The sequence below is a fragment of the Eutrigla gurnardus genome (genome assembly GCF_963514095.1).
Source record: "Eutrigla gurnardus genome assembly, chromosome: 24".
Classification (NCBI taxonomy): Eukaryota; Metazoa; Chordata; class Actinopteri; order Perciformes; family Triglidae; genus Eutrigla; species Eutrigla gurnardus.
Genome location: NC_139935.1, coordinates 5,458,840 through 5,479,992, shown reverse-complemented (window position 1 = coordinate 5,479,992; position 21,153 = coordinate 5,458,840). Strand labels below are relative to the sequence as shown.

The 21,153-nt window shown below is 46.4% G+C and overlaps 1 protein-coding gene across 1 annotated transcript in view; it reads left to right on the top strand.

The window, feature by feature from the left end:
• The window catches only part of LOC311009721 (receptor tyrosine-protein kinase erbB-4-like), a 159,184-nt gene extending 149,837 nt beyond the window's left edge, over positions 1–9,347 (top strand). The window contains exon 27 of the mRNA XM_084004070.1: positions 9,264–9,347. Coding sequence (XP_083860196.1) covers positions 9,264–9,328 — 65 coding nt within the window. The 3' untranslated portion in view covers positions 9,329–9,347. The remainder of the gene's footprint in view (positions 1–9,263) is intronic.
• Positions 9,348–21,153: the final 11,806 nt, after the last annotated feature.

Sequence of the window (21,153 nt, the reverse complement as noted above, 5' to 3'; positions counted from 1 at the left end):
AGAACGGACTCATACGGCCGGTGGTGGCCGAAAACCCCGAGTACATGTCCGAGTTCTCCCTGAAATCGGGCACCGCCGTTGCCGCCTCCACCCTACCGGCAACGGAACACTGTGGTCTGAACCGTTCCACTTTACAAACGTTCCCGCCACCCCTGAACATCCTCTCCGCTTCTCCTGTTCCACACGGAAGGGGCGCGGCCACACCCGGAGCCCCTCCCCCAAACTCTTTCCAAAAAACCGTGCCATCCGCTGTAGACTGTAGCGACATCAGGAGGCGGGCCGCACCGAGCCAAGCAGACCCGACTCACGCCTTCACCACATCCATGTCCTGTAGATAGACTGTGCTCCTCGTCACGGAGAACGTGAAGGTATCGACTGTCACGCAGCGGACGTACCACGGCGCGGGACCGCGGCGGCGTCGAGCGAGGCGCCTCCGGCCTCGGGGGACCTGAACTCACTGCCAGCCACCGCGGTGTCGGATTCACCAGAGGAACAAGACGTTTTATTATTTCTCTCCACTCTAAATGTCTGAGGATGAACAATGTGCTTCAAAGGGGGGTTTTGTGAACGAAGAGTTGTTTGACAAGTTAAACAAGTCTTGTTTTCTGAATTAACTTGTGGAGGAAGAAAGACTGAAACGGTTCAACCCTGAAAGCTCATCAATCATGTTGAATATTTTTGCCTATAGGATTATACCGTACATTCTCCAATTCTCCATCTAATATTGAAACTCATCTTTTAACTGTGATACTGTGCCGAAACTACCAGATTGGTAGTTCCACCCTGGACTCGCTGGGAAACACACAGGGCGACTGCTGTTTTTGTTGTTTTGGGTTTGACCGCTGTCTATGTGGAAGAGGGAAAGACACTGTAAACACTTTTATAAACACCGGTTGCAGTGTGAGACGGTGGATTTTTATATACTGGCTTTTGCCATTCAGAGAGCAGAGTCCTGTATCTGCTGAGTCGTGCGTTCAGAGCATCCGTAGAGCAGCTAAACTGGGAGTGTCGAGACAGAGAGTTCATACAAGCCGCCTAATGAAGACCTCAAGGAATGAACGAGGCGGCACCAGCAGAGCACAGTAAAGCCAGACTTCTTTGTGTGTGTGTGTTTACGTCAGAGTGAATGGAACAAGTGTGTAAAAGAGTCTTTTAATGTCTTGACTCAAAAGCTCACCGGGTGGCCCAACGCCGCCAAATCTCTTTATTTTGGATTTGATTTCCTGTCATTTTAGGCGATCGCCTTGTTTTTCTTACTTGAAGTCGGCAACATGAGACTGAGACACAGAGAGAGTTTTTATGATCGTTAATTTATGAGCTACATGACTGTTTTGTTAGCTTGGAAGCAGTTGTTATAAAATAATAAATCGTGGCTTTTTCTTTTTTTGACTCGCTCCGCTCTGCGGCAGCACATTCGGACCGGTGAACGTACTGTAGCCTCGTGAACGAAGAGCCTGTCGCACTCGTGATTTTTTCGGTTTGGTCTCGGATGGGCGAAGCGACCTGCACAATCTTAAACCGTTCCGTTATTTAAAGGAGCATTCAGAGCGTCGATAGAGCTGTTAGCTTTGTAAAGTATCGTGTAATGTCTAACTGAGCCTCTCTCCCTCTGTGTGTGTTGTTATCGCAACTCTCGTTTGTTGACATCCAGCCACACAGGATGACGTTAAGACTTTTAGTCCGAAGTTTGTGTTAGTGGTGCCGTCTTTCAATGCTTCAGATTCATCAACACTAAAAAATAATAAGCGTCCGAACGCAGTTTTACTCGTGCGATCGCCAAACGAGCCCTGATTGGCCCTCTGCTCTCAAGAGAGTTGTCCCCACCCTCAGTGCTGACACCTCTGCAGGCAAACTGCCAGTCAAGTGTTTGCTGCTCCGGTCGTTATTGGTTGCCAAACGTCAACCACGGGGAGAAAAATGTTGTAATGATGGTTTGGCTCCGAGGCTGAGAATCTTAGTTCAATCGATGCGAACAAATTTGCGTTCCTGATCTATCATTTTTTATCATTAATACAATGTCGTAGTTGTGCCGTTTCCTTATCTGGTATATTTATTTGGTGTTTTCCGTGTGTGAAAGTGTTGGTGTGAGTGAGCCGTGTATGTTTGTTCTCCCCCGCGGAGCACTTTGATCAAACTCGCGGGTAGAAAGACACGATTTCCACCGTCGGGTAGGTGAACTCGTTTATCTGCTAGTTTACCACTTCAGAAAGCAAACGGCTTCATCAGGAGTCAGAGGGAAGAAGGGGCTGCTGACCAGCGTCAAGAATGTTCCTCTTTTCTTTTTTTTCTTTTCTGTGCTGCAAAAACAGTATTTATAACGCTGCTTTTGTGACGTTATGATTATTTGATGAAGGAGTATTTTGGAGCTCTGATTTAATAAAATAGAGACAGCATTTATGAAACATTCATAGTGCGTTTGAGCTTGTTTGTACAAGAGCGATGGAAGCCGTCCAAATTTCAAGAAGAGGAAAAAAAAAAGATAAAAAACGTTCTCATGACTCATGTGATGTTTGTCTCAGAAACGGCGTCCATCCCTCCAAACCTTGCATACCGTCTTTGCAACAATTTGTTTCCTTTCTGTTTTTGGCCTCTAACACCGTTGTTTCAGACTGATGGCTTTGTTTTTTTCTACTTTTTACCGTTTCCTGCGAGCCGAGGTGCAGAGGCATGTAGCCGCGTCCCGGTGTGTCGTCCTCAGCAGCCACCTACCATCCAGGCTGAGGCTAATGTATAGTACAATATCACCTTGCATGGTTCCCCAAGTGAGTGTTTACTGCCCTCCACCTTTCTATCTCCTCACTGATGACTATTATATCCAAACATCAGCGTGGGAGAAAATAACCCCTTTTTTTTTTTTTTACTGAATTCAGTAGCACAAACTGGGAATCCTGATTTCTGACATCTGTCATTTATTTTTTCTGTATCGTACCCTATATAGTCTTTTATTATCGAGTTGTTTTCCATAATTATCAACTATGTTCTCTGTCGGTTATTTAACATGTTTGTGATTTCTCGCTGCGATTTCTTTCCCGCATCTTAATTGCACAAATCATTTTCTGTGTTTAAATTATCAGATCAGTATTAAATGTACAGAATCTTTGGTGGTGGGGGGGGATTTCCCCCCGGACTTCTGGAAAACACACTTCAACAACAAAAATGTGAATATAATATTTTTATAAAGCGCTGACGCGGCCCGACGTGGTGAATTTGTAAATAAGGAGGCTTTGAATTTATATGGTCGTCTCTCTCCGACTGCTGTTTTCTCCCGCTTCTAACAAGTTGTACAAAAAAAAACACAAAAAAAGAAGAAAAAACAGCCGTACATATTTGCTTCATGTGAGTGTACCTTTTGGACTAATGGGGATTTGATTTTCAAAGTGCTTGTTGACCCTTTCTCATGTGAAACTCGTGTGAAGCCCTTTTTTTTTTCTCCCTGAGCTTTGTGGTCCTCATGTAACGTTTAGATAAACACTGTATTTCATCCATCACTCCGTAATGAGAACAAGCCGTACCTTCCCTTGTTATCCCTCTTTCTCATGCCCACAAACCAGTGCTGCCAGCCAACCAACATAAACTGTGTTGCTTTCTTTCTACTGGAAATATTACTGAGCCACGTCTTACCTCCTCGGAGCACAGCCTGCACCCCGACATCCTGTTTTTCAGGGTCATTCTCATTTGTTTTTGCATGCTTTCGGAAGGAGATAGAATAAAAGATGGTAACTCCTCCCCCCCTTCATCCCAGGCACTCACCGCTGACTCTCTCTCTCTCTCTCTCCGAGTGATTTGAAACCCATACCCAAAGCTTTATATCATAGAAATACCGTTCCTCATGTTTGTTACATGAATCTGTCAAAAGTATATTTTTAATTTAATATAAATAAAGATTGATTCAGTATACGTTTGGTGGTTGCTTTGCTTGTGTGAGATGCAAATCTGATATATACCTTCATCATCTTCGTCTTGCACAAAGACACATCAGCAGGGGAGCTCTGGAGCCCCAAACCCAGACCCCTTTGCCCGCATATAGAGCAGAAAATGTCAAACCTTCCTCTTAATGCTCGCTCGCACAGCTCTGATAATCAAATCTACCAGATGGAAGTCTTTAATTAAGTTGAGAATCTCTCCACTTCCAGCGTGCTCACTTTGACCCGACTTCCCAAAGTCAACATCGCAAGAAGTTGCACCGGAGGCGAGATCCTTCCTTTCATGCTCAAAAGGACTTTCAGATGAAGACCAGCTGCATAAAAAAAAAGCTCCGCGGTGTCCTCCTAGCCTCGACTTGGCTAATCTGTGGGTATAACACTTTTTTTCCCCCCTCGCCCCGTGCTGCGCTTAATCCGCTGTTTACCCAAGTGCTGGTTATGTAAACTGGCGTAGGCAACGTCTCCTCCATCGCTGCGTTCCCAGGCTTTCATTCCCATCATAAATAATACAAAACTGTCCAATGGCGGAATACTGGCTTTCTGAAGTCGCTGCTATTAATACTAATAAGGCTGCTATAAGTAAACACTGTTTATGAGCAGAAATCGCCCTCCTTTCTGCGCCTCTCTCCTCTATTAGTTCCCCTCCGAGCGCCGGCTCAATTAGTGAGCACATCCAGTTCCTCCACGGCCGTGTAGAGAGTCTGTTTCAACCATTTCCGGTTCTATCTCACACGCCAAACTCTGTTAGGTCTTGTCATAAAAGAAAAAATAATGATGATGACCCTGATTTTGTGCGTTAAAAGAACATTTAATTGATACTCAGTCGCCCTTCCTCATGTCAAACCCACATAATAGACAGATTATCTTAAGCACACTTCCCAACAGGACTTTTCACATTATCACCCACACCAGACAGCAAAGGGAGGAGGGAGGAGGGAGGAGGAGGGAGGAGGGGGTCACTGTTCATTTTGGAGACCGCTGTGGAACCATTCGTCATTGTGCTACACGTCTCCTTTCCCGCGAAGCCGGCGGTCGCCACCAGGAGACGGGGTCCGGCTCCATCCCAGGGGGGCCTGTAGCAATTACACTCCCAGCTGACCCCTCAGCGATGACAGCTCATCGCCGCCACACCGCCGCTGTTTAATTGCAGCGTGTCACCTTGACGGTTTCAACCGCACGCCCTCCCGACAAAGAAGCACATCCGGCTTTTTCTTTCTGTTACAGCTTTGAGTTCGGAGCTGCGGTTATTTATCTTATTTGTTCCTCCTCGGGACTGAAAAAACCCTGGAAATGGAATTTGGGGCCACAAGGCTGAACGATAGTGCTCCACCGAAACTGACTTTTATGTCCTCGGGGCTGCACTTATTCGGATGACAAGCGAAACGACCCTAAAATGAAGAAGTACTCCATTTAAATTGTTATTAGGTGTGGGGGGAAATCATCTGCCAACAACTATTGCAAAAATGTGAGCACCCACACAAGAAAACAAACATTTTTAAACATCCACTACTTGAATATTGACAGTACCCATATCAGCTGAATTGTTTTAATCTGCTGCTTTATTGCACCTTCATCATGTCACTGCTCGGCATCATTACTCGCACGTCTCATGTTGCTCTTTGTAACTTCAGCTGCTGTATTTGTATCTCAATAACATGGGGGAAAAAAATGCCCCCCAGTGTCCCATAACGCGCAATTAAGTCGTGTTCATTACGTCCCCCCGGTTCCATAACGTGGTCACGGATATGAAGCATAAATCACACTTATCTCCCTTCGTGAGGCCGTATCGCCCCGATCACGCGGCCCGATGTGAGTTATGTTTACTGAGATCCACAGTTTGTAGCAAGACGGTGTTTTCTTTCCATCCAAAAATGAATAAATAGGCGATTTAGCTCTGATGACTAATTTCCAGTAGAATATTGACAGCTCGTGGTGCTTTGGGATTCCGGTCTCTTCCTCTGGAGCGGCCGTGATCATTATAGCGAATCTTCAGATGAGTCTGAATGCCGTCGTGGAGTTCTGAGCCGGTTATGAACAGGATTGTATACACAGTGTGCCATTTTATTCATCTCATTGATAAACATTTCAAGGGACGTTTTTTTATGGCTCCGGATAAGAAGCCTGGTAAATCACCGAGCCATTAGCATTCGTCAAGCGTGCTATCAGAGCCGAGCAGATGACCCAAAACATCGCAGACTTTTGACACGAAATGCAAAACTTTCTTCAAAAATGCCATGCTGCATATATTAAACGTGATTGGAGGATTCCTGTTTGTAATTAGAGTGCACGCTTCTTATGTGCACACCGTCGCAGATTCAGCATTTTTTATTTTTTATTTTTTTGTGTGTGAAAACTTCCGCTATCTCCACGCCTGGAGCTAATATGAGAGACCCGGAGAGCTCTATCTGCAGCCAGCCGATGAACACGCTCAGTCCAGGCTGTAGCAGAGGATTACCATGATGAGGAGGAGGAGGAGGAGGAGGAGGAGGAGACAACTTCCCGTGAGGCAACTTTTCCACACAGCATGGTAATCAGGGCTGAGGAGGCGGCTGAGGAGGCAGCGGAGGAAGGAGAAGAGAGAGAGAACAGGCCGAACGGAGGTAAAGGTTGGCCACAACAGCCTGAGGCAGCCTGTCGAGGGCAGAGAGCTGCACAGCATCACCTCTTGAGGGGGAGACACTAGAGCAGCACCGACAGAGACGAGATGGTAGCTGGAGCCGTGGACTCAACTCCCAACACCATCTCCGGATGCTGGAGATCAGAAAAAAAAAGCTTTTTTTTTGTGTAAAACAAAATATGTGGATCTGTGCAAGAAGCGCTTGGCAGTCGTCTTGTGCTGAGTCACGCCACAAGCTGTTTACTCAGAAGATCCACGAGGCGAGCATGACATGAATGCACAAATGTGTGCTCTGGCTTTGTTACCACACGGTTGTGATATAGTCTGCAAACTACAATACTCATGCAGATACACATTTTACAACAGAGGCCTCAGGGCATCCACTCATAGAATATGTTGTCGTCTATTATTAATTTCATAAGTTATGTGTCGTGTTCTTCACTTTATAATTAACGTCCATATTTCCTCTGCGTTTGATTAAAGCAAACAGCAGTGTTTGATTGTATCTGATCAGTCACTATAAACCTTCCTGGATGTTTATAGCGTTGCTTAGCAACAGATATTCAGAGAAGGTGAGCAGACGTTTGTCGTATCACATTATTCCAAGCTGAACTGATTACATATCACGCTGCAGAAAAAAAAAAAAGTAAAAGTAAATAGAAATCACCATCCGCAACCTCGCTTGGAAGTGAACATTTTTCATGTCCTGTTATTAGAATTAAATGGAGTTTTTTCATGGTCATTTTCCCAAAAGGACTCCCAGGCCCCTTTTTAGTGAAGTCATCGGTTCAAACGCACCAATCAGAGGACGCCGTTCCTTTTAAAGTTTCAGTTTAACTGAGGTTTAATTTTGACATCGGCAGCTGTCGACTCCTCACACTTACATATAAACCTGTTCACCTACACACTTACAGTCCTCCAGCTGTGTCCTTTTTCCTGAGACTCGTCTCTCTTTATTCCTGCAGCGACCCTGAGCAACACACACACACACACACACACACACACACACACAACCACACAGTGGCTTGAAAAGATGGAGAGCTCTGATTTCCACAGGGCCCTCAAAGCCTCCATCTCTGTAAACTCAATCTCACGAAGCTAAACACGCCTGCAGAATTATTTATAGACTCAAATTTGCAGAAAAACATGCATAAAAATGATCTCAGGAAACAGTTCCTCGTTGATTCTTCCAAATCCACACCCATCAGTCTCTTCCCTACCTGCTCACTCCATCAAACGCCGCCGTGGATGACGGCATCGGCTAAATCCTTATCATGTAACGGCGCCCGGAGACGTCCAGATGGGCCGTAGCAGCTCTGCAATTTGTCAAAGGAAAATGATGCTGAGCAGCGTATGAAATTAAGCAAACACTTCTCCTTCCTTGATGTGGATCGCTGTTTAAAGATGTTTTTATTGTGTGGGAAACCACCATGAACAATGAATTATCACTTTGACGGAGCAGGGCTAGCCATTTCCACTCGTTTCCAGTCTTTGTGCTAAGCTAAGCTAAGTCCTCTCGGCTTGCAACTGGAAAATGTTACACAGCGTTTTCCAAATGTCTTGCATTTCTTGTGCATTTCTTCCGTATCAGGTCCGTTTTTTTTCTCTCTATTCGGCCAACTGCATTTTACACGACATTAAACAAGCGGCGGATCCCTTTTAAGAAACACCTCAGATGTCCCTGACACCCAGCACAAAGCAGAGAACCCTCTTTGGTGTCTCGCCCCTTGACTCGAATCACTTTGATGCGGCCGAACGGAGCTCAGAGGGCATCTTTTTTTTTTTTTTTTTGCCCGTCTCCCCGCATCTGCTTTCATCCGGGAGTGACGGCTGCCTGTGGAGGGGAGCCCTGCCGGTGCGAGGGGAAGGTGCTGTAAGCAAAAGTTACTTTTAAGTCCTGTGTTTTTTAATTAATGTAGCCACCGAGGGCGACGACGGGGCCGCCGTGAATCAAGATGAGTGTGTTTTTGATCCCCTTTTTTTCTGTGGATCTGCTCTTCCAGCCTAAAAGTAGCTCTCCCCCGTGTGTGTGTGTGTGTGTGTGTGTGTGTGTGTGTGTGTGTGTCCTCGCAGCTCCTGCGGTGACTGAGCGTCTCTAATTGAGTGTGCTGCTCACTCAGACAGGAGGTCTCAGACAGTGTTGACATTCAGGCAGTGGAAGGGCCACCATTGGGGATGACAGCTGATCATTCTTCCAGCCAGCACCCTAATTACACCAGGATGGAAAGAGCGGAGGAGAGAGGCATAAACACAGAGAGAGAAAGAGAGAGAGCCTTTCAAACAACACGCAGGTTTCCGGTTGCTTCCAATCAAGGCTCCGGTCCTGCTGTTTCGTCCAATCATAACGCGTGTCCCCCCCCTCCCCCCGGTGAGCGAAAGCAGCCAACGCCCCACTGTCTTCCTGCTCTCTGCTGAGTTCCTGTGACCACACTGCACCCCCCCCCCCCCACACACACACACACACACACACACACACACACTCGAGTATCTTTCACAGCAGTTTCCCAATTATACCAAAGTCGTGAGCTCCTGTGTGTGATTTCATTGTCTCCCGAAAGCACCGAGAAATGTCAAGCTCGCCGCGTCTCCACACACACACACACACACACACTTTGATGTATGGAGTCAATCAGACTTCATTGGACAGTGTTGTGATAGCCTGAGGATATTAGCAAGCTTGCTCTCTGCTCACCCAGATGATAAACTCCTTTATGTGTCCACAGGCTTTTGTGGAGCAATAACAGCATCTCTGGCCTTTCTCACCCCTTCGCCATCCATTTCGGCATAACTCGAAATGTGAGCGGCGGCGGCGGCGTCGGAGTCTTCCTCGGGAGGCGGTGAACAAGGGACGGGAGCCGGCTGCACATCATCAGGTGGGTGACCGCAACTTTTTTTTAATCAGTGAGAAAATACTGATTGCAGCGTCTACGTTGACCTTCAAATTAAAAGCACACCGGAGGAAAAAAAAAGGCAGAACCTAGGACCAAGAAGTTCATAGGAGGCTTCTGTTGGTATGACAAAAAGAGTGAGTGGATCAAAATGATGTCACACACACACACACACACACACACACACACTGGCAAGCTTTTAATGAGTATCCCTGACTGTCCTCACGCCTGTGCGACAGCATGACGACTCTGTTCAGCACAATACACTCGCACGCACACGTCTATGTCATAGTAAATGTGTGTGTGTGTGTTTGTCCAGGCCTGTGTGACCGCGTGAGTGTTCAACATGGTTGTCAAGCGCTTGAGCGGGCCAATCTCTCATCTGCCGTCCGCTCGGATCAGCCGCCGCGCAGCCAAAGCGAGCGGACATGAAGACGGAGTGGGGGGCATCACTATGCAGCTCGGCGGTGCAGTTTGTCCTGACCTGTCTGGGGCCCTCTCCTCTCCGCTGATTCTAATGAGCTCCCCGGGGGATTAGACTTAGGCGACCGGCGTCCCAATGAGCCGGGCGAGGGAGGGGAGGGCTGAGCGCAAACATCCTCACCTCAGACACAAACTTGTTTGAGCAGGAAGGTGTTTCTGCTGCACACTGTAGTGTAGCCCGAGGACAGAAAACGGGTAGAGTTTAGTGCCTGCCCACAAATCCCTGAGGATTCATGACATGAATATTTGGCTTTGATCCTAGAAAAAGGTCATTAGAAGAAGAATCAATGTCACTGTGTCATTATCAATATATGCTATTGCCATCGATTGTACTTCCACCCCTTCGACATTTGTTTTTTTTAAGTAACAGGCCACTAACCCCTGTTGTTAACCTGCTCTGCTCTTTGTGGCTGGTAGTGTGAGTTGAAAACTGCTGCCTCCTGTGGCCAAAAGAAGAATAACTGTGAAGTTGCAGGTGGGAAAACCCAAATATATACTTCTGCTATTGGGGATAATAGACTCAGGACCTGCTGCTGGTCTCCTAAAGGGGCGGGGCAAAGACGAGACCCACAGTCCGTCCTAAACTATCTTTAGATGTTCGGAGCAGCAGGACTAGTATGGAGAGTGAGAAAGCAGGGCAGGACAAACACAGGACTCTCACAGAGGGGACCGCTGTTAGTGTCCTGTGTGAAAAACAATAATTTTTTTTATTTTTTGTTACATAACTTCCATACTTTACTAACAACAGTTAAGCTGAAGCATATTTATAAGAAACAACTGACAATTAAGTTCGTTTTGAAGCATGAATATGAATTAATTTTCCTTATTTTATCGTAAGATAAACTCATTTAGCTTCCTACAACGTGTAAACGTTTCCCGCAGCGTGAACTGAACCGAGGTGAAACAGGTGTTTGCGTAGAACTTTTGACATTTTTTTTGTATGAAATTGCCTTGAAAGTCTGCTTAATTGGAACCAGAAAAAAATCAAATGTATTTGTCTTCGTCCTGTCAAAAAAAAGAAAAGAAAGGAGTTTCATATTTTTGCACAAAAGAAGTACAACTCTGGAGTTTCTCTGCCGTCAAATTAGTTTCCCCTCAACTTCCAGCCACATCCACTACAAGCAACTGTCTGCTGCGCCGTTTAAAGTCAGCTTCTGTCTCTGGAAGTGACACAAACCCCTTATTTGCCTGCAATTTCCCTCATTGGTATCAAAGGTTAAATGGTAAGAGGGCTGATCAGGTATTGTCTGTTGGAGACGAGCTCATTAACGTGCCACAATTCATTATCAGAGCCTTGTCCTCACCTTGTCAGGTAGCTAATGGGAATATCAATCATAGGCTTCCCCATCGCGACCCTTCTCACATCTCAGCATCTCGCCTCTGTTGACTCCCCATCCTGAAATACCACCAGGCCCAAACAGATCTGTCTGGAACAAATGTCAAACACAATTCGGCTCGGGAGCAAACACGCACAAACATGGCCGCCATACAGAGTGCGATCCGTCTTTCCGCGCGGACGATGTGCCGGCGCTTCGTGGGCAAAAAGGAAATTATGTTTTATTGCTGGCTTGAGGGAAGACTAAGTGGTTGCAGCCACAGCGATGGTCGGAATTAATCAGTGGGAAACATAATATAAGCAGCAGAGAAAATGAGAGAACATGCAAAATAACAAGTATAAATGTAACATATCAACATGGTAATATAAATAGAATACAACATGTATCTACTTTTTATTGATTTAATTGAAAGTGTTTAAATTGAATTGTATTTTAATTGAATTTAAATTAAAATTGCATCGTTTTTTATTTATTTAAAGCGTGCATCTTATTGCGTTTTGATTTAATGTAATTACATGTGTTACATGTGTACAGTCTCGTTTTAGCTGTAGCTAGTTTACATAATTAGGTGACATAATTAGATGTTTTAATTTGCTTTAATTTTTCATTTCAGTCATGATTTTTTTCCCTTCCCTTTTTATCCTTAATATAAATACTCCAGAGGCTTCTGTAATTAGTTAAAGGGGGTAATTATTAACAGAAAACATTAAAACACCTTAAAAGGTGGAGCGTTAATCCTTCATCCCCGCTGGTTTATTAAAATGATTGTGATTTAAAGAACAACATCACACGAATAAGCAAGAATTCCCAAAGAATTCTTATTTTCTCAAATTTCTCCACCTGTTGATTTCGTTTCATGCTGATATAGAAGCCAAGGGTGAGAGGAGTTCATCGACTTGGACAGCTCGATAGCAGGCGAGCTGCTTGCTCTCAAATTGCCCGTAATTTCATTTTTGTGTGTAAATATGTGTTTCTTGTCAGGTGCGTGGCGGGCGAGAAGAAAAACAGGCACGCAGACAGCTCTGACAAGCAATTACACCGCGGCTTGTTTGGGAGGCGGGCTGGGATGAGCTCGGTGGGCCGGCGGAGCGGAAGATTGAATGCTCCAGAGACGGCGAGGCGAAAATGGCCAGAGGGAGAACACCGGTGAGACAACCACGGGCACACCGTTTTGTTTCGCTTTTTAATTATTCTTATGCCTGCATTGTTGATTGAGCCGGAGTGATGGAGGGGATTGATTTGCTGCAAATCAGGCAAATAAAGCCCACGACACAACAGCTCGTTTACGAACGTCAAGAGGGCCGAGGTTTGACTCATGCTGCCGTCGTCTTGTTTAGTCTCTGATTGTAGTTTTTAACTCAGGAACAAGTTTCAGATCCAACCTCTTGATTGTGACTTTACAGAAGAAATCCTCCATCCAAAAAAACCCCACCAAAACCATCTGAGACCAGGTTTTCCTCAGGTCTGCTACACGGCACGGCGTCACGCCGAGGCCGTGACCTTCGGCGTGACGCCGGTGATACGTAACCTTCCCGCGGTGCACAAGTATGTGGATGTCAGAAGAATTGGCTCTGACAGATGGGCGGGCCGGTCCGACTCTCCCTCGGCCGTGAAGCAGGAAGTGTCGCCCTCGGGGGGGGGTAGGGGGAGTCCCAGGAGCTCAGCGGGACAGCTCAGTGGGAGCGGGTACAGTCGGACCGCTCGGGGAGGATCCATTAACTTGATTAATGGCCTCATTACCGCCAATAAACACTCCTCGGAGATGAGGAGCTAAAAAGGAGGAGGAAGTTTGGGTCGGTAGAAGCAGGCGAGCTCACGGTCAGTCAATTATAGTTGTTCCTCTCCAACTTGGTTCACTTTTCCCGCACTACCCATAATGCAACTGGATCGCCAACAGTTTCAGGTGAGTTATGCATGCTTTGTCAGATGTAGAGGTTGATTTGTGTCATGCAGGTGCGATCATGATGGGAATGAAACGCCTGTAAATTGCTGTTAACCACATGTTTCCGTCTCCCTGAAAATAGTGAAACAAAACGGCGTGGAGTAGCGTGTCTGCTGCCTCCCCCCCCCTCCGCCTTCTCCAATCACCGAGTGGGCGGCTGGCTCCGGCCTCGCTTCCCTCTCCCCTCCGTCTCCCTCTACAGATGTGGGATGAGAGCGTTGCGGGGCCCCTTTTGCTCTCCAGCCTTCATCCTCCTCCGCGCTCGTCTGAAACGCGGCCAAGTTCAGCGAGGCTGCCGCGACCCGCCCCGCGCAACACTTACAAGGCGGTTCAAAGGCCGCTTCCCGCTACCGCGACACACAACAGAAATCCTCCGGTAATTAGCGGAATAGGGCCGGCGAAACGACCCGTGCCAAGGCAATTTGCATCGCGTTATTATTGATCGATATATCGTTGGAGTCTCTTTCTTGCCGCTACTTTGCTTTGTTCTCCTTTAGCGAATCACTCAGCCTCATTGTGAACAGCGTGCTGACATTATCCTTTAAAGTAAAGACTTTTTGCCCTTTTCCCAGGAACACCTGTATAAAATGGGACTCCCCCCCCCTATATTGTTTCCATTGATTCTGTCATGGCGACCGTGTAATAATTGGATCAGCTCGTTGAACACAATAAGGCTCAATACCCCTGCAGAAGACGGAGACGCTTGTCTTTTTTGACTCGTATGAGACGTTACAGAGAGTCTTATCATCAGCTTGTACCTCGTGTGCACACACTAAATGAAACCCGGGGACTGGAGTTCATTATTGCATGATTAGACCTTAATGATGGTGGATGAGAGCTATTTCCTTGCATGTATCTTCAGGCGAGTGTTATTGGGGAATGCTAAATGCTAAGCCCTCCGTTTTGCAGTAATTGGCCGTATTTGATACACAGACGTATCTGGAAAAACAATCCCCGTCAATCCGGAGTCTTTTTTTAAGCTTTTAACGACGACTCTGACAGTCGGAAGACACCGTTTCACCACATCTATTTGTTTCGGAGGGTTTTCTTTGAGGCCCTCGGAGCACCGACAGATTCTTCTGTTTTAATCTCCAGTCTGGTTCCGAGAGAACTCTCAAACCAGATGTGACAGCGGAGGAATCCTGCTGGCTGACGGGTATATTGTTTAAAGGAAGGATTTTAAAGCTTTCGGACATATCTCTACCAATAAGTTAGCTGACGACAGAGAAACTGATGCGGTTTGCTGTAGCCCTTTGTTTTTTTTATCTCTCTCAGACAGACTTTTTCTGAATCGGAAGGTTTTCATTAGAAAAGTTTCTGTATGATTTGTGTTGAAAATTGCTTGTTTAGATGATGGAAAAAAAGAATTACCCAAAAGCAAAGCTTGATGCAAGCAGGATTAATATTTTCACCTGAGCGCACAAACAGCTAATCTGTGCTGGAGGCCTCGCCAACAACAGATTGGTCATAATTACTATTGCCAGAGCTCTCCGCAATTATTACAAATCGCTCGACGTCCTCAGCTCGTATCGATCCCGCGCAAGAAGAAGTTTAGTGGAATTGACAGCTGCAATCTGTGCTCATAGTTTTCAGATGACGCCTTTCTGCCCCTGAAACTCCCGTCTTATCCGTCATCTCGGCACCTTAACGGGATCTTTCATTGCTTTTCTCTCTCGGAGTCGGAGCAAAAAAACTTGGAGAGCCCAGTGGCACGACAGATGGCGTCTCGCTCCCTCATCCCCCCCGGAGCCCACTCGCTGACCAGTGGCGCTCCGGGCACCGTGCAGCAGAATGCATTAGCAGGATCAGGCACACTATAAGGAGGTCTGAAAGAGAACTTGGACCCCACCTGAGTGGTCTCCTTTTCAGGGGCGGAGCTCTGCCATGAGTGCCAAACCCCTCACCAGCGAGGCGTCGTGTCTCAGGCTTGTTTGAAGATCCGAGAACGAGCCACTGATTCGAGAAATGAGCTAAACCAAGTGTGTGTAAACACCAAAACAAATCCACATAGAAGACACAGTCCTCCTCCTGTCACGGCGTTGTGGATCAGGCGACCAATTTGCGGTCGAATAACCTTCTTGTGCTCTAACCTCATCGCTGGCCACATCTCAGCCTCCTTTTTTTACACAGAATCACATTAGAATCTCATTAGAATCACATTAGTCGTGTTTCTGGTGCTCGGCGAGTGTTTTTTGGGGGAGAAATTCTTCCAGGCTGCATTCAAAATAAACTCATAAAAGATGATTTTGCTGTCTGGCAGGAGTCAAAGACACTCCTTCCTCTCCACATCTGGCATCGTCTGCTGCCTCCGTGTTCATAATCTTAAATTGGCACAGGACTGAGCCCAGTTGGTCGGCTCTATTTCCGCCCCGGTCCAGTCAGCCTGCCTGTTTATCTGTGTGTCTAGAACAACTTAGTCCCCAGAAAGCGAGCGAGAGAGGCTGCAGCAATGTTCCTTATTACATATTCCTCCTGAAGAACTCCACACTATGTTCACTGCAAACTCTGGCTCCCGAGACAGACAGACAGACAGACTCTCACTCTTACAAACAACACGACTGCTGGATTTTTCCCGAACCTGAGCGGAATAGCAAGGGAGCAGACACACTAGGATACATGGTATGGTTGCCATTATTCAGCAGATTTGAGAGCCTCCTGTAACTGTTGTCAAACACACGGGATGTAAGAAGTCGTTTCAGCATCGTCTCCGTGAGCAGATTGGCCCCAAATAGAATATTATCTTGAATTATACAATGTTTCCTACCCAATAAGCCTCGGAGTAAATAATGATTTCCCCGCATGCCTCTGTTCGACTCACAGTTACATCTGTCCTGTCTGACTGTAATGCAATATGCATTATCAACTCGCTTCCCGAGGAGCAGTGGGGGCGGGCTCAGGTGCAACAGCACCACCCGCTGACTGTCCGGAGGAACTGCAGTATCTCCATGTATGACTCATGGACAAAAGTAGCAAAAGTACAGACAGGGTTACTGCAATATTCTGGGATGTTAGAGGTGGTTTTTTTACTCATACTGAGGAGCTTTGGTGCTGTAAGATTATCGTGTGTTTCCGGGTGCTAGAAGACACAAAACACACTTGCCGAGGCTGTCACATGTCCCCTCCACGATTGGTCGGCCCGACAAACTCCTCAAACTCACCTCCCAGTCTATTGAGGCTAAACATATTCTATTAAATATAAACAGCAACTCAAACATCGTGTTATAGTTCCTCCCCCATACGCCGGAGACACACACATACGTCTGTCAGGGCTGCGTTCGCCATGCACTGACATCACAATTAAACCGAGAACGCCCACGGTCATCCATCACATCATACCCCCCCCCCATACAGAGACCGACAGTTGGCAGGAGTGTCTTCCTGCATGCTAAAGAGGGGAGGTATGCATCTCATGCTGGCAGCTCCACAAAGCATCTTGATCGGGGTGTGAAAATACATTTTCAGCCTCATATTGGACGAGATTAAAGGAATAATATGCTTCTCCATCTCTGCCTCTTTGTCCTCTCCTCTGTTTCGGGTAAAAAAAAAAGACCAATATTATCGCTAACACCCCCCCGGTGAGTTCTCAGTCATGCCACCGAGGTGCAGATAATTTCCTGAGCATCCAGGAAGATGCCCTCTTAGGGCCCCTGGCACCGTGCAGGCGTGCAAGGCCCCGTGATTCCGATCTCATCAAGCGAGCACGTCCGCCTCCATTAGTCCCTGGCATTGTGCTGGAAATTGCTCTGACTTGTCGGGTGATTACCTGAAATGAACAATTAGGCGGCGGGGCTGTCACAATAACTTGCTACCCGTCTGTGAATTGGCTCGCCGCTTTTAACGGCTCCCGCCGCCATCAAGGTGCTCCGGATGAACGATCCATTCTGGAGGGGAAATGTCAGCTCATGGCCCTCGTAATGAATCGGCGGACAACATCGCGTCGCATGCAGTGGGAAGGCATGATGATGACGACGGAGCTTGAGCCCATTGAGGATTAGCCTTTATGGGAGTTTGGATGGAAGTCGTTACATTTAAAGGACATTTATTCATATTTTTTTTGTTGCACGTCCAGTTGACCTTTGCCCCTTTCGTTCTTGCGCACAAGAATAACTCCCCAAGCGCCGACACCGAATGAAAATGGCGTTCCGTATACCTGGAGGTGCGCTTAAGTAGCTGCCTCAAGCTGAATGTATCGCAGCCCGTGGCGACGCGTCGCTGAATAGTTGCACTTATATGATAAACATGAGCTCCAGGAGATGTGCTGATATGAGCCTCCCGGTGTGCAATGATTCACTCTTGATTCCATCTCGAGCCGGAGCGCTTAGTCGTTTAAGTTGTTTATATCGTGTGCACTCAACGTAAGTTTGACGCCGCGAAGTCGAGGGAGAGGAAATCCTGCGTCGGTGCCGACCAGATCACCGATCAGAGCGTGACCGATGTCAGAAACGTCGAGCGGCCTAATGGCGAGACAAGCCAGGGAGTCTTTAATGGTAATGAATAGACAATGTGAGCCCAAGGCGGTATGAACGGGCGGGGGGGAGGGGGGGAGAGGGGTCGTGACCAGACTGGTGAGGAGGGAGTAGATAACCCCCCGTGTGCAGGGAAGGAGAGGTTGATGTAATAACAGAAACATCTTACACGGTAAACCCTGCAGGACCGTCACAACGTGTGAAAGTCCATTCTTGCCTTTGGATCAACGTTCAAACGCAAACCGAACACTCGTCGTTGACTTTAAGCTACTTGAAGTCAGATTTTCATGAATGCAAATAGGAGGAAACATGTAGCCGCTGGGGGGAGAACACTGATGCTTTCAAACAGCTGGGATAGACTGCTCAACGGCGATGCAAAGTACTTCTAGAAAACGTCCCCTTTTCCCAAAATATCCAATGCACATCTGTCGGTTTGTCCCAAGTTAGAATGTATAGTTTATTTAAATAGCGTTGCAAGTAGAGAGAGAAGCGGGAGGTGGAGATGTCTCGTAGTATTTCTCATTTGCTGTCCCTGTCTGCTGTGTGCACAGCGATGATCACCAGCCTGTGTGTAACAACGGCTTCCATCAGCGGCGCCGCCAATGAAAACAGGAATTAAACACCATCCTCGCACCCTCCCGCCGAAACCCACAACCTCTCTCTCTCTCCACCGACTTCCTCAGTCTTTATCTAGCCCTCTTTTCACTTATCTTCAGGCCATTTGTGGGAGGGGTGGGTGGTGGGGGTCTACACCATTTCTTCTTGGCATTTCTATTAGTGAGCTTGATTGTGGCTATCAGAGTCAGGCTGGTGGACGTGTTGGGCACGTCAGGGCAACAATGGAGAAGGAAGGCAGGAGATACAGTAAAAAAAATCGAATGTCCAAAGGGATCTCTTCAGCGGAGGGCGCCGTCTGAATGACGACGGGCTTTGCGTATGTTCTATATGTAGATGCACTTCCACCAGGAGGAAGGGACAACGCAACGAAACGTTAGCAATGATATGAAAAGAGATTGCGAGGATGTGAATGTACTCCCGGGGGGTAGTTTGGACTCGCTCTCTCTCATCATTTAGAGCTGCTCCGTGGAAGGCAAGGTCGCTCGTTCCACCGCTTTGGTTCAGACTGAAATATCTCGGCAAACCGGATGTCATTACGTTTTTGGATAGATATTCACGCTGCACGGAATCCTAATTACGTCGGGGATCCCTTGACTTTTCACCAGTAGGTCAAAATGTTACTTATCCTGTGAAATATACTCTTTAATATGCAATACCTTCTTTTTTTTTTTTATGAACAAATACTCAAAGAATACCTGCGAGCCTCTCCTGGATGTTTAGTGCCTATTAGCTTAAAAAAAAAACATTGTAGACGCCATGTTAGCTGACGAGGGGCAAACTCTGGTTCTGAAGAGTGAAGCCGAGGCTGGAGTGCCTTAATTTGTATTCTCTCTGCAGGCCTTTTATTTTTATTCTGGTGAAGTGGCTCATATTGACATTTGTGTTTCAGTGGAGGCTATAATTTCCCAGTGAAGGCTATAATTTCATCCATACGTTTATGTCAAATACTATTTCTTAAACTTCCCCTGAGCTTTAAAATAATCATAACAGTATGTAAACACATTGTTGTTCTCACTTTTATTATGCCGGATGCAACTTCCTCGCCTCGTTTCCTTTTTATCACTCCCCCCCATCACTTAAATCATTATAAAAGGTGGATACGATAGTGAATACAGAAGGGGGATATCATGTGGAAGCGAGATGGACTCCAGATAGACTTAAAACACACAGATCTCATGAAGTCTCTCTTTGCCTTAGGAAATCCATTATTTGGATGATTACCTTCTGTTTCGAGAACCAAACCACCGAACCGACCGGCGGGCACTCAAAACGGACGGGCATTAAAATGCAGCTCAGAGTCCACAGAGTCTATTGGATCCTATCAGAAGGTGAAATCTCTCAGCCAAATTGATCTGTTTCAACACACACGTCCCTAGATTACATTCTACAATAGATTAGACTGTGTGTGTGTGTGTGTGTGTGTGTGTGTGTGTGTGTGTGTGTGTGTGTGGCATTAGCACATATTGTCTTTGTCAGCAGAATAGTAAGAGAGGAACTTGGCTTTAGTCTCTGTCTTGGGGACAGAAAGTACAACGCGAGCAAGATATTTAATTTATAGAAAAGAAATCTGTAGTCGTGTTGAATATTTAAGATATGATGATAATGAAAATGATGGTTATGAAGTTGCTTTTGAAGCACTGTATGGTTTATAATACAACGTGACAAAAACAACTTTGATTATTAATGAATTTCGTGATGAATTAAGGACAAATGATGACTCTTTTGGTCTCTTTTCTTGTGACTGGATCATTTCTCCTAGAAATCCAGTGTAACAAGTGATGAGGTGCAGTCTTCGGTTTGTTTTCCTACATTTCCCAGAATGTACTGAAGGTAAGAACCTGCAGGAAAACAGGCTTTGTAGCCCGGTAATGTCTAATAAATCGGATGTATCCAGTTTCCTTCCACTGGTTCTCCTGCAACTTAAACACAGTGTCTGTCCGCGTTTCATCATTCCTCCCTTCCATCTCCGTGCACGCCCCATTAGCCAGCATCTTTCTCCTGCATCTTAAAGCGTCGCTTTACTGCCTGCATGCTCGGCCGGGCTCGTGATTCACAGAAAGCGATGAGGTAAAGGATTAAATCCGGGGGGGCCAAAAAAATATATGGCTCCTGAAAATGGATGTCCTATATTTGAGCCACTTGAAGGGGTGCGCTTGATTTACCCAGCCAGAATCTTTAACTACGTCGAGTTAATCATGCGGTGACCCTTTAGCGCCCCCGTCATGTCAAGATTCCCCTCCTCCCTTCCCATAAGTTAAATTCCATTTGCTGTAATATTGTGGAAGTCCCTCGAGAAAGCCCCATCGACATCTTTTGACCCGCTTTTCTTATTTTATTTATTTTTCAAGCTGTCTTAATTTGGAGTCATTGCTTGTGAGCATTGCTAATAATGTCTTTTACTTAACTGGTGAGGAGGGATAAGTAGGTGAGCATTTGAAATCAATAGGGGAGAATTAAGGAGGACCCTGGGGGCTTCCACCTTCTCCATTCAGGCTAAACACCTTTAGGCTGCACCACCTTAAGACAATATCTCTGTCTGTCTTCACATTTGATGCTTCACCAATAATACTTTCATAGAATAACTCTAGCTTTCGCCCGGAGCCATCCGTTTTCCGATGTTTATCGGAGGATTATGATTTAATTTGAACCTTATTTGGTTTTAAACTGTTGGGGAAATACAGGTGGGGCCTTTTAAAGCTGACATTTCAGTTTCAATGAATCCACGCCGCGTACCATCTGAGGTCTTTGAAAGTCTGCCGTCGTGGAGATGTCGGGGGGAATTACGGAAACGCAACCTCAGCAAGGAGCCGACTGCCCTCAGCGAGGAAATTACACTGCGACAAAATAATTAAAAGCCATGTCGAATTTAAATACATGCC